This window comes from Colletotrichum siamense (genome assembly GCF_013390195.1).
Source record: "Colletotrichum siamense strain Cg363 chromosome Unknown KSG_Cg363_contig02, whole genome shotgun sequence".
NCBI classification, from domain to species: Eukaryota; Fungi; Ascomycota; class Sordariomycetes; order Glomerellales; family Glomerellaceae; genus Colletotrichum; species Colletotrichum siamense.
Window position 1 is genome coordinate 5,452,001 of NW_023501015.1, and position 17,120 is coordinate 5,469,120.

At 44.1% G+C, this 17,120-nt stretch overlaps 3 protein-coding genes across 3 annotated transcripts; 1 reads left to right on the top strand and 2 right to left on the bottom strand.

The window, feature by feature from the left end:
• Positions 1–5,347: 5,347 nt before the first annotated feature.
• Positions 5,348–6,661, bottom strand: plyB-2 (Pectate lyase plyB; the record flags this gene model as incomplete). The annotated part of the gene is made up of 5 exons (XM_036635274.1): positions 5,348–5,510; positions 5,618–5,717; positions 5,815–6,231; positions 6,293–6,462; positions 6,513–6,661. 5 exons carry the CDS (start codon positions 6,659–6,661, stop codon positions 5,348–5,350), a joined length of 999 nt encoding a protein of 332 aa, XP_036499055.1.
• Positions 6,662–12,032: 5,371 nt separating this feature from the next.
• Positions 12,033–13,585, top strand: AQY1-0 (Aquaporin-1; the record flags this gene model as incomplete). The annotated part of the gene is made up of 2 exons (XM_036635275.1): positions 12,033–13,350; positions 13,410–13,585. The coding sequence occupies 2 exons, from the start codon at positions 12,033–12,035 to the stop codon at positions 13,583–13,585; spliced, it is 1,494 nt and encodes a 497-aa protein (XP_036499058.1).
• Positions 13,586–13,930: 345 nt separating this feature from the next.
• Positions 13,931–15,046, bottom strand: CGCS363_v003427 (Transmembrane protein; the record flags this gene model as incomplete). The annotated part of the gene is made up of 2 exons (XM_036635276.1): positions 13,931–14,530; positions 14,780–15,046. The coding sequence occupies 2 exons, from the start codon at positions 15,044–15,046 to the stop codon at positions 13,931–13,933; spliced, it is 867 nt and encodes a 288-aa protein (XP_036499057.1).
• Positions 15,047–17,120: the final 2,074 nt, after the last annotated feature.

The window sequence follows — 17,120 nt, forward strand, 5'->3', positions numbered from 1 at the left end:
GCTTAGGTTTATAGAGTTTCTAAGAGAAGAAGGTATATAAGTATAGCTTTCTTTCTAAGTCCTATTATAATAACTATACTTTAAGGGTGTAGTTTGAGGAGTTTAGTTCTACTTTAAACTGCTTAGTAAGGTTTAGTATTATTAGGACTAGTTTATTACTAATAAGGTCTTTAATTTTCTAAAAAGCTATTTATTAGGGTTCCTCTTATATAAAAGAGGTATCTTTATAGCTAAGGTTAGTGAGGGCTATATTAATCTTACTATAATTCTTAATAAATTTTCAGTAGAAGTTAATAAAACCTAGGAATCCTTAAACTTCCTTAAAGTTCTTAGGTTCTAGCTATTTTTTAATAGCTTTAATCTTATTTTCTAATATTTAAACTTCTCTAAGAGTAATAGTAAATCTAAGGTATTCTACTTTTTAAGTATAGAATTCGCTTTTTTTAGGTTTAATAATAAGCTTAGCTTTCTAAAAAGCTTATAGGATATAGTAAATATCTTCTTTATATTACTTAAGTATTAGTGAGAATATAAGGATATCATCTAAGTAAACAACTATATAAATATTAATATATTTATATAAAACTAAATTAATTATATTCTGGAATATTATAGGAGCATTAGTAAGATTAAAAGGTATAATAAGGTATTTAAAATATCCTTTATATATCCTAAAAGCTATCTTCTATTCTTCTCTTTACTTTATCTTAATTAAGTTATATACACTTTTAAGGTCTAAGGCTATAAATTAGTTAGCTTTATAGAGAAGTCTCTTTATTTTATTAATAAGTAGTAATAAATAGTAATTTTTAATTATTATTTTATTAAATATATAATAGTTAATATATAGTTATAGCTTTCTATTCTTTTTTAGTATAAATAGGATTAAGCTTCCTATTAGTAATATTAAGGGTCTAATATATCTCTTCTTAAGATTTTCTTTAAAGTATTTATTTAGAGCTTCTATTTCTATTAGATTAAAGCTATAGATTTTATTAAATTATAGTTCTTTTCTTTCTCTAAGAGGGATTTTATAGTTAAAGCTTATATATTTAGGCAGTTTAGTTTCTAACTTAGCTATAAAGAGTTTTTTATAAACTCTATATTCTTCTAGGATAAATAGAAGTAGATTATTCTTAAGATCCTCTGTTATTAATTATTATAATATAGCTTCTTTTACCTTAAGGTAGTAGATATACTATTTCGCTATTTCTTACTATATTAGTTTATTTAAGGCCTATTTTCTATAAGGCTACTTAATAACTAAACTGTTATAGTCCTACTAAAGTTAGCCTTTACTTTAATCTATCTATAAGTTATTTATTTATAGCTAAGGTAATCTTAATATAATATTATATATCTCTATATTAGTAATATTAAATTAGATTCTTTCTTTTTAATCTAAGTAACTTATCTTAAGGGGTGTAGTTTTATTATAGATAGTACCTCCTTTATACTTAAATTCTTCTCTCTCTACTATATATAAGAGGTATAATTATTCTTTTCCTCCCTATTATACTTCTAACTTATTAATAGCTTAGGAGGTAATAAAATTTACTTTAGCTCTACTATTAATTAGTATAAATACTATTTATTTATTAATAGTAACTTTAAGTTCTAGGTTTTTCTTATATCCTTATAATATCTAATAGATAGATCTTTTTTTTATTACTTATTATAATCTATTATTAATAAGTAAGTTTAGTTTTTTAACTATTTTAATTATCTTAAGTAAGTGATTTATTTTCTTTCTTATACTACCTTAGTGAGGCTATTCTTATAGATTCTAACTTATAGAGGTCTTAGTCTGTTTTTTATAATTCTCTATACATAAGCTTTATCTTAATAATAAACTTAGTATTTATTATACTAGTATTCATTCTATTTTATACTATTATTATATTAATATCTTATAAGAAACTATAAGCTTAGTTAAAAGGTAGTAATCCTTCTATTAAAAGCTGTTATAGTCTATTTAATTATAATATATATAATATAGATATTCTTAATAAGTTTGTTATTAAGTCTTCTAGGGTAGAATTAGTAATTATACTTATCTCTTATATATTCTTTATACTTATTATAGAAACACTAAGGCTAGAAAAGGGTTTAGTATTATTAATAGTTACTTTATAAAGTAAAATAATCTTCTATATATAGCTAAGAGGTATAGTTTTAGTCTTATTAGTCTACTAAAATACTATAAAAATAGCGCTATTATTTGTTTTAGAGTATATTGATCTCTTAGTACTTTAAGAGTTATTTAATTTTATCTTCCTAGTTATTAGATTCTTCTCTAGAGCTAAAGTTATCTATATTAGGGGTAAAACTATAAGTAATCTCTACTTAAGTATATTATTAAGTAATATTATAAGGTTTATCTAAATTATAAGGTAAACTTTTATTTTCTCTAAAGGTTTAGTTATTAGTTATACTAAGGAGTTATTATTCTATTAGGAGGTTATATTAGTGTTTTAGTTTTATTTCTTTAGATTCTTCCTTAATTATTTCCTTATTAAGTTTTTTTTAGATCTATTTATTAAGTTCTTAGTTAATTTATTTAATTCTAATAGGGTTTCTATATATATATTCTTATTTTTCTATATATAAAGCGATTGCTCTAAATTACTAATACTAGATATAGTTATCTAGTTCTTCTTAGATCTTCTATAGATATATAAGCTAAGCTACTTATAGCTTATTAAGTTATTACTTATTATTATCTTCTAGTTTTTTATTATATATAGTAGAGGAGGTACTAATAGGTTTAAACTACTATATTTATAATATCTTATTAAGTTACTCTATTAGTTTTCTAGCGATCTTATTATTACTATAGTGTATTATAGCTAGGATCCTTAGGTGAGTATTTAGGGTTATTATGTTATATTTAGATTATTTAAGGTTACTATCTCTTAGGTAGTGTCCTAATATTTCCTTATTTTTAAGGTGAACTTAACACTTATTATTATAATATTTAGTTTAAGACTAAGATATATATAAAGCTTTTATAATTATATTAACTTATTGAGGTTACTTAGCTATTAGCTTCTAGGGAAGCTTCTTAAGTTATTTATAATCTCTAGCGATATATCTTTACCTATTATAGTTATAGTACTTAGGGTTCTAAGGTTTCTTATTATTAGGTTTAGTTATTATACTAAGGTCTATAGGTCTACTATACTATTTATAGGTAGTACTTTAGTAGGTATTATTCTAGTTATTATAAGGTTTATTATTATTCTATTAGTTATTAGACTTATATTAAGGTTACTATTAGTACTTACGTCTAGAGTTAGCTCTTTATTATTATTCGCCTTTTTCTTTCCTTTATTTAAAGAGTTAATTATTAATTTTAATAGCTATATTAGTATATTAGAGGAAATCTTTAGGTTTATTTAGCTTAATAATTTTATCCTTAATATTATCTTTAAGTCCTTAGTAGAATATAAAGATCTTAGTTTCCTTAATAAGATCTAATTAAACGCTAAGTTATTAGAAGGTAGCAGTATATTCTTTAGCTAACTTAGTTTATTATAACTATATAAGGTTACGTTTAGTTTAATGCTTCTCATTTAGATCTTAGAAGAGGGATTATAGGGCGTCCTTAAATCCTTAAAAACTACTATAGATATTATATATCTTTATAGAGTATTTATTTAAGGTTTTATACTTAAGGAATTCTTTTTAGATAGGTTTAAACTACTTAAAGGCTTACTTATAAAGGTAAATAGCTATATAGATAACCTTCTCTATCTAATTAGTGAAGTTACTATAATAGAAGTTATAATAGGTTTTAATTTAGATTAAGTATAGTTTAAGTTATCTAGAGGTGCTATTATAAGTAATAGGGGTACTAAGCTTAAGTTTCTAGCGTCCTCTAATAGGGGTAATAATAATATTAGTAGTAGCTTAAAAAGTATAAAGTTCTCTTTAAAGTTTCTAAATCTTCTTAAGGTTAGTATCTCTATAGATACCTTTTTCTAATTTCTTATAAGTTTCTCTAGCGTTTTAAAGTTATTTATTTAAGCTATTTATAGCTTATTTACTTTTATTAATAAAAGTTTATATTTCCTTAGTCTTAGTTTCTTACTTCTAAATAATATATTAGAGTTATTTATATCCTTCTTTAGTAAAGGAACCTTCTCTATTAGAGTTATACTTAAGGTTTAATATATTATAATCCTTAATATTAATAAGTTCTTATACTAAGCTCTAAGGTTAGTTATATAAAGAAGATAAGGATCTTAAAGTAGGAAATTTAGTAGAAATATAAGAGGATATCTTATCTATACTATTTAGTAAGTATTAATAGTTAATTTACTAAATAAGAGTAATTAAAATATTATAGTTAGCTATCTAATAGTAAGGTCTACTAATAAAAGCTAGGGATTAATATATTCTAATAGTATATTAAGTTATAGTTTAAGTTAAAAGTTATAAGCTATAGTAGATTAAGTCTTTAGAAGCTAAAATAATTAGTCTTAAGTTTAATAAGTAATTTATAGTAAAAATAAGCTAAAAGTATTTTAAGGATAAATATTAAGTTAATTACTAAAGAGCTATAGAAGTCTAACTATAAACTAAGTTTAAAGTTATACTATATATAAGTTTTAAATAGTTCTTTTATCTAGCTACTAATTCCTAACTTAGTATTAGTAAGCGTTTAGTAATTACTAATAAACGTTTAGTAACCTTTACTAAACGCTTAATAATCTATACTATCTACTTAGTCTTATTTTATTATTATATAACTTATACTATAGTTCTTCTATTCTAATTAAGATCCTGCTACTCCTGTGATCCTATAGTATAAATATCCTGTTATAGCTACTTGATGCCTAAGTGGGTCGTTTAGCTATTATCCTTGTTTATGGGTCGTAACACACATATTCTGAAGTTACTTGAGACTATGGCTGCGCTATCTGGCGCCTATCTAAGGGATGCGCCTGTTACAGCAATGGAATTTGACAGACATGCTGTAAGTAACATGATAACGAGGAAAATCTAGATCTCGTGTGCTATTCTCAGATTAGCCGCGCGTAGCGGTTAAGAGGCCTATGAGCTGAACGGGGACAGGCATGCCTGGATTCGGAGCATGTCAACCGGCTCTCCACTTTGTCTGACACTGCCGGATGCGGCAACGTTGTAGTACACGGGCTCGCCATTCATGCTTAAAAGACTTTCTCATGAGACAAGCGCGGGGTTGCTGGACTTTGAAAGTGGTCCGTGAGGACGAATGAGCAAGTTTGGATGAAAGAGGTGTTTTCATAAATGTGAAACTACAGCTGATAAGAATAGAAGGGCTAGTCAAGCAAAATGATCATATCGCATAGAATATTGAAAATTAGAAGCCGAGAGTCTGGCCTGCCTCCGCGGTGACAGCGGCCTTGACGTTGCCAGATCCCAGAAGTGAGTATGAGTAAGGGAAGCTGCTGGCGGTAAGCGTGCCGACAGGCGCCGTGTTTGCGCTTTCGCCAGTGAGGGTCACGTCGATGGCGACCACATAGCTGCATCGCCGAATGTTAGTCACGCGATCGAGATTTCGATGCAAACAGATAGAATAGCACGGTAAATATGTCGGAAAAGATGCAAGCAAAAGAAAGAGGCAACGTACCCAACCTCCTTGCTGGACTCGGAAAAGATGGCCTTCTTGCCAACGTTCTCGAAGAGAGAGCTCTGGATGAGGGCCTGAGCACCCATGCGGGAGTTGAGACCTAATCATGGTTAGCAAAGCCCCTTTCCCCGAGCTCGTCCGGGACCGCCATGGATAGGCCGTGCAGTTGACCGATCATGGAGGGGCCCAGGACTCACCAGTATCCATGTCATTGTAATACTGGTTGTAGACATGGGCAGTTCCAAAGCGCAAGAGAGGTCCACGGCTGCGGACGTTATACCAGTGGTTGTTCGCGTACGTTACATGCAGAGTTCCAGTGTCCTCGGCAGCGTTGTTGTCAGAGTGACCGACAAGAGAGCCCTTAGAGTGGTCATGGAAATAGGTGTGCGAGACCGTGACCCAGTCAGCAGCGTGGGACAGATCAGTGAGTCCATCGTAGAAATCCTTGTCCACGTCTCCTCGGGAAGCCGACAGGTCGCAGTGATCGACCCACACGTTCTTGGATAGTTGAATAGTGATCGCGTCTCCATAGTCGGCCTCGACCTTGCTGATCTTCATGTTCCTGACAATGACGTTCTTTTGTCCGAGGATGGTCAGGCCAATGCCTTCCAGCGCTGTAAGACATGCGGTCAGCGTCTATAGATAGATTCATTATGGCCATGGTATTAATCTTACAGCTGCCGCTCTTCCCAACAATGGTCTTGTCAGAGCCGACTTGAACCTTGGCCGCGCCTACAATGTTGCCCTGGACAATGACAATGCCAGGACCTGACGCAATTGCTGCAGCTGAAAGCTGAGCGAGAGTCGTCACAGTCGTTGTAGTGCCACCAGCACCGCCCTTGGTTCTAATGGGATAGTTAGAAGAAACTCCAACAATAGTGCCATCGCCACATACCCGCCATTCTGGGTGCAGTAGCCGATGTTGCAGGCATCGGTGATGGCTGCTCTTTTGTTTAGCGAGTGGCCCTGCTCAACAGTGGGAGTTGGCGAGGCAGAAGCAGCCACGGCCAACAGAGCCCAGGATGCGAAGATTGAGACCTTCATGGCAAGAATCCCGTAATCAAAATAGAATATGGACAAAAACAAAAAGACAACACGTTAAATGCGAATGGCGACACGAAGAGCAACGTCCTTTCTTCTTACTGTGCTTAGCGATCTATTATATGCCGCTGACTACCGATCTACATAGCATCATGGTCTCAACCTGTTTCCCCGCTGCACCTTCTGAGAGCTGATAGCCAAGACCAAGAAACAATCATAATGCAGGGGAACACGACTTCATTCCTTGGCATTGTGCGTGTGCTCCGCCAGTCACCTTGGTCTTTTACAGGTGATGGTCAGTCAACAACGGCCTCTTAGGTGGAATCCCCGGGGCCTTCAAGATTCCCCAAATGAGACTACTTTATTCCCATCATCGCGTGAGCTCCGGGCGGCAGTCATTCAGATCTCGGTTGAAACGGAGGCTTGCCCAAAAAGGCAGCCGGCGCAACGTCAGCCAGACTACTATTGGAGCAGCAATTAATTCAGTCGTCTTGTAGACGGGGCCGTCGATCCTCATTCATTCACCAGGGAGGCGCCATGCGGAGAAACATGTCGTTGGAGGAAAATTGCATGATTTCATTAATTACCCCCGTTCTGGGACAACGTGGGGGAGGCCGCGGGAGCAACGTGGCCCATCTCCGGGGTTACATCGTCCCCGCTTCGCTCCGAGTCCGCCGGCCGCGGAACGGCGACGATCTTTCAGCGGGGCATGACAATTGTTCTTTCAACTTTCGGATCACCGCTCCACCCGAACGGCTCACTTATTACCAGAAGTTTGTAGTATTAAAAATAATTGGAATGTGTGTGCTAATACCTCTGATGAACAAGTGTCTCTTTTGGGAAAACGTTTCGTCAAATTCCGACAGATTGTTCCTTTCGGAACCAGCCTAATTCAAGTTGGAGGTTGACTTACTTATGTTGAGACATCAGCAAAACCGCGTTATACTACACTCTTATTGGTCACTACAATAAGTTTACTTCCGCGTTCCTGCATCTCGATGGACTGCATCGGAGGAAGTGCAGCCATCAACCTACAGGCTCGGGTCAGTGACCGGCCGGCAAATGCGATGGTGTCCATCTCGCACGAAAGCGGAATACGCCCATTACGGCCGAGTTTCGGACGTGGAGGCCACGTCCACGTCTGGATAAAAAGCAACGAAGAAGCTTAAATGGCCCGTCTTCGCATGCTCCCAGCATGGGGATTCGTGTGTTTCCCATGTGAATTGCAAGGTGGGTTGCGTTGACACATACGGGAGACACTGGATCCGCGCGCCAGCTTCACTCTAAATACTGCCCAAGCCATTTGGATGGCCGAATTTCAGACCACAGGGGAAGCTTTAGTCGCAGGTATGGTGGTTGGTACCCCTATTCAAAGCTCAAAAGCAATGCCCCGATTGGCTCGCAGTGGTTGCGTACTTATGTTTCTGTGCGTAGAACTTGGGGCGGGCGAGGCCACAGACCTGGACGTGAAAAGCTTCCTACGGCAGCATGCGGAGCGAGCCGCAGTTGGGCTGGACCGATCTTTTGACTGCATACGAGTCTCACAATGCACGCAGTCTTCCCGGCGGGAGAGTCTCGCCTAAAGATTCTCTCTACTATTTGAATTCATCTCATTGCCGCGACGCTCTTTGGTGCATGTGGTAGGACCTCTGCCTATCATCTTGCTTTGCGACATCGTCGCATAGTCGAGGGTTTGGATCGCTTCATTGGAGAATCTGCAATCTTCGAGTGATCTGCTTGGCGGTTCCAGCGCCTACTTCACCGCTACTGGTCGGTTTTCTGACATCTCGCCACTCATTCCGTCTTGAGGAGACCCAACTTCGTATCAAACGCGACATCCTCGTTTCAGTGCCTGGTTTCGTCCGCTGGTTGGACTTTTCGTCGCTACTAAGGACGACAGCTCAATCTTCTGCTCTTGTGGTGTTTGGAAGATTGAAAGCCAAGATTAGCCAAGTTTCTCTTGAGTTTAGAATGTCGCGATAGCGTGGAGGCAGAGACCCCCACATGTCAGCCAGCTGCTAAATGGCTTCTGATTTTGCAATAATTGTTTGAAAGATAAGCGACTCGGGACAGTCTCCCTCCAAACTCAAAGACGCGCAAGAGAAGGCTGAAGCATGAGCCACAAGTCTGAGCTCATGTTTCGACATTTTACGGCACCTTCGTTCGAATGAACTGAGCACACCACTCGCTTGATGCCGAACTTGGGAAAACGTTTCACGTCTTTCTTTTCGGATCTGCACTGGCCTTCGAGTGAACAGCCAATGACAATGCTTGCGCTGAGAATCCCCTGAGTGGACTTGGGGGAAGAGTTGTGTGGAATCCAAGGGGAATATCCGTTATTCACCCACCGGACGTCCTCCGAAAGCACAATATGTCTTCCTTGAATGTGGATCACCGGCGAACCGATGCACCTGCGCAAGTTCGATCGTCAGGACCACGAACTCTTCATTGCTCCATAATATCTTTCTAGAATAACGTGCGTGTATGGCAACTAGCGGTCTAGAACTGCTCGTAAATAAGTGCTATTTGTCGCTTTAGAGCCCCTCTATATGGATCAAGTGTGATTTCGTGGCATGCGAGGTGGTGAAGCACGTGGCCTGGGGACCCCAGACTGGGAAACAGCTTCGAAACCAGGGTGTGCCGTGTTCAACTTTAAAGTGTTTTTTTGAACCGCCTTTTCTAAGCTGACTTTACCAGCCATTTTAGCTTTCTCCCTATGCGGTTCTGAAAGGAAAGTGAGGCTACCCCAGCCATTTCGACTCGTGGGAGCGTAGATCATCCCCACCCTCACACCTCTCACGTCTTGATGGCTGGTAACGGTTTTAACACCAGAGCCTTTTACTGCTCTGTCAACCTCATGGCTGTTGACACCAACCACACCATCTCGAGTCAACCCAGCCACGGGTTGAACTGCCAACTCAGGACGACCTCTGGGTCGCCTAGAGGTACTGGCAACCTACGATGTCGATTACCAGCCTTCTTGCAAGAACCTTCCTGCCACCACCTTCCCGCCCTACCAGAAACAGGGCTGAAGGTTGTGTTGAAGGTGGAGATTCTGGTGTTAACCAACAAAGGCAGGTTTGACTTAGTGTCACAAGGACAACTGTCTTGCAGGACAAGTGAGGGGATTCCCGCCTTGCAATCAATTTCATAGCAACACCGGAGGCTGGTCCGACAAATCTTTCACCGCTCAATGGCCGTCGTTGCGATGGACCCTATTTGTCTGCTTCAGTCAAAATGGAGAAAGGGGGTTGGCGCCCGCTTCCCTCTTGGCGCCATCTCGCACGTCCAGCCTCCTGAGAGCAGCAATATCATCGATAATAAGACGGCTGGTCATGGACAGATGACAGCGTGGGGGGAGGGAGATGGAGGGGGCGGAGACCACAGAAGTCAGTGGGAGTGGGTATAAAGTACGTCGGATATCCGACGCGCGAGAATTTCGTAAGACTATACGTACTCGAATTCGCAGTTCTGCTACACCGGATATGGGATTGTTCGGCTTAGGCCCTCCCACCTTCGAACGCATGAAGCCAGGGAGCCCGAGCTTTTCTCGGTTGCGGTGAGGGACTCGAGCACATGGAATGCTAGTCAAGCTGGAGACTTGATGGATACTCCCACAACAACGACATGTAGGCCACCAAAGTGCCTCACCGCGGAGCAAACGATCATGAGGCTGCAACCAGATGCAGGTGACTCGGCAGGAAGAAGAAAAGAATTTTCAATGCAACACCAACGAAGCATATGGAGCATCATCGAGATCTAGGCCCCGTAGGAGTGCTGCAGTATTTTGGAAAAGAAAACTTGAATCCTCATTCAGCTAACAAGCCCACCCTCTTCAGCCCGTGAATCCCAGCATGTGAAGCGCTCTGCCCCCAACTTTAGTCATCCCATCACCGTTAAGCGCAAGGGAAAAATGAACGGCCGCGACGACTTGATGACCGTTTTGAGACACGCTCCAGCGAAAGAGATACCGACTGCAAAGCCAAGACCCATCCCAGGTTTGACTCCGTCCAGTCTGCTTCTCATCCGAGCCACACCTGCGTCCACCATCTCAACTCTGCCTATGTGCTCGATACAACGGAGGCATCCTTCAAATGATTAGGCCCAGCCGTAATGTCGCGCAATATTTCTCTCGGACCTTTCCTTTAAGTTGGTCGATCATCTGCAACAAGGGCTCAAAGGGCCCCCAAAAAGCCAAAAATGGTTGTGGAGCAATTTGCGACGTTTCCGACTCCAGGAGATGAGCATCCTTTCCTTCAGCGTATTCCAGCCTCAGTTTTCATGATTCAGGTCCGTCGGCGACGGGCGACGCCCTGCCTTCAGCTGCTCCTCATCGACCGTCTCAATCGTTCGGCAATGCCTGGCCTCGGAAAAACTGGATACTGACCCTCTCTAATATCAGGATATGTTAATGGGTGTTCTGGGCGATGTTAAGTGCTAGCGTCTTCCGATCACCCAGGATCCCAAGTGCGAAAGCAGCATCGTGAAGCTGTCAAGCTGGGATACTGCAGTCGACGTGTCAAAGGCTGGTGCATTAGCGGCTTGGACTCCTGAGATGGAGCGGCGATGATCCCAGCAAGACGCCCGGATAACGTTCGTTTTATAACACCGAACCCCCAACCACACAGACGCCGCAATGCCTCATTTGCCTCAAAATTGGGTCTCGTTTCACCCTGTCCCCTACGCCGCCGACACACTTGAGTTGATGTGATCCAAGTGATCCCATCGCGAGCAATCCGATTTTGACGTCACCCTCCCAGGATCTCGGCTCAAGTTACCCCCCGTCTCCCTCGTTGGCGCCGGGGCAGCCAGACAAGCCTTACCCGGCTACCACGTCCGCCTGCATAAGATCAGCCCTGGGATGACCCATGGGGCCGGCGCTCCGCCTTGCTCGGCCTGCCGACCACTCACGGCCTCCCACTCGACAGCCCTCACGGATCCGATGCAGCGAAATCGCAGGCGGCTCAGCGTTCCCCTGTCCAGCTCCTCGTCCCGCCGTATTTTTGTTCCGAATTCTTTCACCCCCGCTGTCCATGTCGAAACTAAGTCGGTGGCTGATCAGACGAAGGGAATCAAGGCCTAACGAACCGAGGGCTGCGGTGACGTCGGGGCAGAGAGGCAGAGTGGTTGGTTGGGCATCCAGTCAGAGTTTGAAAAGGGAGGTATATTATGCCTTCGGAGACCTTCGGCACACACGAACATGGAGGTCACCAAACATTGAACCCACCAAAAACACTAGACGACGAGAAAGAGGCTAACTCCATCGTCTACGACGACCTCTTTCAAAACGGCCAACTTAACTACGCCAGTTCCCTCCCGATCTATATTACTCCCGTCTCCGTCTCTGAGTATAGCATCGTCGTTCGATCGCATCATGTCAGGACAGCAGACCGGGACCTTGAAGGCACCTGAGGGTGAACCCTCTCCAGTATCACCAGCAACAGCAGTCGACCCCAACGCCTTCTCTGACGACGAAAACGGAGTTGCATCACCAAGATACGGCCACTCTCAACAACCCTCAAGAGGAGGATCTCGATCTGTTCGTGCACGCAGCGCTCGCATCGCACCTGGAAGAGAGTCCGTTGAAGACCCTCTACCCACGGGAGTGTCCACCAAGTCAACCCGCCCCCTTCGTGAAGGCAACCGCTTCAACGGCAACGCAGACTACGACGACGACTCCGACACGGACAGGTACTGGGGCAACAACAACAACCATCCGGACTACAGTGGCGGCCGCGCACCTCGCTCAAGGCCTCCTCGTGCTCACTTGAACCGCCCCCAGCCCTACTTCAACTACGACCCCAACACGGATACCAAGGACTACTACGAGGAGACTCGCTCCTACGAGCCCGGTGACTACACCGGAAGACCTCCCTCTCGTAGGACGTACGACGAAGAGATGGCGGCCTACCCTCGCAGCGTCCCGGTGCGAAGCACCAACGGGGACACAGCCCGGATCGACTGGCACAACCTCACCCGCGAGGAGAAGGCCCAGGTCATGCGTCTGCCTCTCACCCAGTGGATGAACTCGGACGTCAAGAACCACTTCGTCGCGAGCTTGGGAGAGCTCGTTGGAACGACCATGTTCCTCTTCTTCGCCTTCGCCGGTACAGAAGTCGCCAACATTAAGTCTGCTGCCAACAGTTCCAACTCGCCATCAGACAGCAACACCACCACTGGTGCCTCGACCGGCTTCAACAGTGGAACACTCCTCTACATCTCTATCATCTTCGGCTTCTCTCTCATGGTCAATGTCTGGATCTTCTTCCGCATTAGCGGTGGACTGTTTAACCCGGCTGTTACTCTTGGACTTTGGCTCGTCAAGGGAATTCCCGCATCTCGTGCTGCCTGCCTGTTTGTCGCCCAGATCCTGGGTGGCATGCTTGCATCGGTCATCGTGCGATTCCTCTTCCCGGAGAACTTCAATGTCCGCACTACCCTTGGCGGCGGCGCCTCTCTCGTTCAGGGTGTATTTATCGAAGCCATCCTAACCGCTGAGTTGGTCTTCACAATTTTCATGTTGGCCAAGGAGAAGCACAGGGCCACCTTCATTGCCCCAGTTGGCATCGGCCTGACACTCTTCATCGCTGAATTGGTTGGAGTCCAATTTACTGGCGGCTCCCTCAACCCTGCACGAAGCTTTGGTCCTTGCGTCATTACCGCAACCTTCGACTCCGAGCACTGGATCTACTGTAAGTTTAACACCCTCCAAGACATGACTTGCGCAGCCGGAAGCTAATCTTAATCACAGGGGTTGGACCTTTCCTTGGTGCACTCATCGCTGTCGTTTTCTACAAGTTCATCAAGACCTTGGAATACGAGATGGCCAACCCGGGTGCTGACGGCGACCCGGAGAACGACCCCACCCAGAACCCTGCGAAATTGGCTGAGCTGCGCATGTCGCGCACCAAGTCTGCCAAGCAATGATGAACATCAGAAAGTCACGACAGACAGACGATGATACCAATGGCACAATAATGAAGGAGAATTGGGCGTGGTTAATGATGATTTGATGTTAATGATTTGGAATGTGTCACGGGAATTATTTCCTGGCAGAATGATGGAACGTCTCTACATCTCTCTTTCTCTTTTATGACGAAGGAACAGCAGAACATCAGAAACAGCCTCATGACAGAAAGCTGCTGATCGGACACTGGGACATGAACATAGATGAAATATGGCTATTGAAGATACAAAAAATACTCTACATTGAAATCTGGTCCGAACACTTCGCTAAGGCTATGCTGAGAAAAACGAGGAAAAAGTGATTGTTCAAAGCCGATTACTCAACTGCTCCAAAAACAGCTTTTCCTCAGGTGTGATGAACATGTGTTCGGGCACAATCACTTCCCCAGGCCTCATGATCAACACTGGGTCTGGCTTCACCGTGGACTCGCTCCTACTCCTCGATTCAACCTCGTCGGCCTCAGCCTTCCCATGGCTCTCCTCGTCGCCCCTACGTTTCCACGGCACGCGGTGTTGCCGTACATCCTCAGGCGTCCACCAGTACATCGGGAAGCGCCGTTGAACATTGTTAATGATTAGCGCGGTGGCAAGCATTACGACACAGCCAAGCATCACAATAGGCACCAAGAACCAGCCCAGCTTCACCACCCCGTCGTCGACGACGGCCAGGAGTGCCGTCGCGCCAGCAGGGGGGTGCACCGTCTTCGTAAGCGCCATAACGGTCGTCGCCAGCGCGCACGACAGGGCCCCTCCCAACCAGCGTACCTCCTGGAAGTGCGGGCTGAGCTGGAACAGTTTGCAGATTGCGACCCCTACAAGCGCGGCGAGGAGCTGCCCGAGGACTGAGTTGCGGGGCTGAGAGAGCGGCGCCTCGATGGAATAGAACTCTAACACGGCGGCTGCGCCCTGGGAAGAGGCCAAGTCTTGAGTCAGCGCATCCGTTTTGAAGTTATCAGTGCTGACCAGGTTGCCGACGAATGAGGCGGGCGGGAAGGGAGGATGTCGTCATATGGGAAGGCCGAGGCATGAAACGGGTGGGTGGAAGGGGACTCTTGGAGGCCCGAGCCCATCCTTGGCTTCTCCGTGACAATCTCGGTGTGGGAGAGGTGTGAAAATGGGCCGGGAAGCGGCTAGGTGAGGGAAATAATCACTTACAAAGCTGCCGACGATGATGGGGGCTCCATGTTCTCTGAAGGAAGGGATTTGGCGAGAGACAACGGCGACTGCAGCCACGCCGCAGAAGACGCCTATGCAAGCCCAGAAAATCGGCACGATGTTGCCGGTGTTGTCAGGCTTAGACTTGCGATAGCCGAAGAAATGTGATACCGGATATGGGAGATGAGCCCATGGCGGCGGCGGGACGAAAGGGTTGAAAAATCGATCAATATCGAAGTTCCAACTTTTCGGGTTGCAATGCAACATTGGGGACGGATCGTCGCTATGCCAAGTCCGGGGTAGCGTTCGATTAAATCCGGGGAAGTGCCACTTTTGGGAATGTAATCGAGATAAATTCCGCGCAAATAAGAAGCCAATTTCCCACCCTTGTCTCCTTTTGTCTTCGGAGTTGCCTTGCTCTTGAGGAAATTGACGACTAGAGCTCTTTTTCTAATCTTTGGTTGGCTTCGTGAAAGTCGTCGGATGAATATACGTCGGATAAGGGATGGCATGCAGGAACAGGAGACACAAGCCACAGGCTGTGGTTATGGCAATGTGGTATCGTACACAAACCGAGACACAAAATGCAAGTCGTTTCTTCGTCCAATTCAGACCATCCTACCATGTGGCCCGCTCCAGATCTCTCGGATCTTGCATTACTTTTAACGACTCTTACTGCCGCGGAGATTCACATTCAATGGCAGGCGGCTTATTATTTGTTACTGTGAACAATGGCCTTGGGGCACGTCATATTTGGTAACAGAAACTCCCAAAAGGGTTTAGGTCCCGGACCGGACGGGGGGCCGCCGGCCATATGTGGACCCCAAAACGGCCAGAAGCGCATTCCAGGAGAAAACTATTATATAACAGGTGGCAGCTCGTCATCTGATGCCCGTCTTTGACCATTCAGAGAAGCTGGCACGCCGTGCTGGCGCGTCTAAACTAGACTCGGCCGTGTTGCGGGATTCGTTCGGTTTCCCATGACGGCGGGAGACCTACTTTTTGATGTTTTCACATCTAGCTCCCGCTTTGCCATCGACGCCAACTTTCCGGACCTCCGTGCTGTACTCTTTGCTTTCTCAAATCTCGGGAGATCGGCGTGTGATATTTCATCGAGGAAAGAATCGCCCATAGATGAGTCATGTTTCCGGCTCGATTCTCCGAGGGGGCATGACAAAGGTTACCTTCCACCGCGGGGCATCAATTTGGAAACACTCCGAGTACGATTGACGGTCGAGTGTAAAATGACCCGCCAATTCCGAGCTGCACGCCCTCGACACCACGAAGACGTCTGATATTCACTTGGCAGAAGATCAGTACCATTATTGTTGATCTATCTAGCTTGCATCAGTTGATTCTGATGTCAATTAACCTGGGTGTAAACCTTGTAGACATCAAAATGTCACGCTACCGGCCACAAGCTTTGAGGCGCGGCGTGGCGTTTACCACCACATGGAACACGGTGCATCCCTGTGCACGTCGCACCGACGCCGTTGGCATCTAACCGAGAAATACACAACATGCAAACTTCCTACTTGTGCGTTGGGCAGATAAGTCCAGAGCAACTGGTTGCTTGGTCTTTGACTTTGAAGTTGCGATTGCGACCCTCGTGTCGCCTGGGCAGTAAAGTCTGTTGAACCGGCAAGAATTGGCGATCCAGTACAGGACGCTCGCTCGTCATCGTGAGCTTGGACTTGGTTTGGAGTCGGCGGATCGCCTGAAGTCTGGACCTGGCGCTGTTGGAGGCCGTGCTACCCGTTTTCCAAGGCTAGCGCCGTCCTCGATTCGTGAGATGAAGGCGTTGCTACACATCGGATGCAGGTGGTGTCCCGCGTTGGGCTGCATTGAAAGTGACACCAGACCGAACAAGACTTGGCGACTGTAGCCGTCAGTCTTGATGCCAAGCTGATCAACGAGTTGGAGCCAACTTTGGACTGCTGTTGCGAAACCCGAAGGCCATTGCCGTAAGCCTCTGTCAACTCACTAGGGATGGTGCAAGATGTTGCGTGCCTGATACATCATCTGCCGGCACGACGGAGATCATCTAAACCCAATGATTTGGAGTAAGAAGCATTGTTTAGAAGAAGAGTCATCACTTGCTCAAGTGTGGACTCAAATATCCGACGATCACGCGCTTCTGTCAACAATTGGAAGTACTCCCTGAGACACAGACCCTCATCTCTTTCACAAAAAGACACTTCCAGGCACATCCAATGTTATTAAGAAGAAATTACTGCTTCGAGTTCATAATTTGTACTTGGACTAGTTGGCGGCAGCCCCTGAACGCTCTGACCAAGTTGGCTCTGAAGACCCTGATGGCCCTGTGAACTCCAAGTGGACC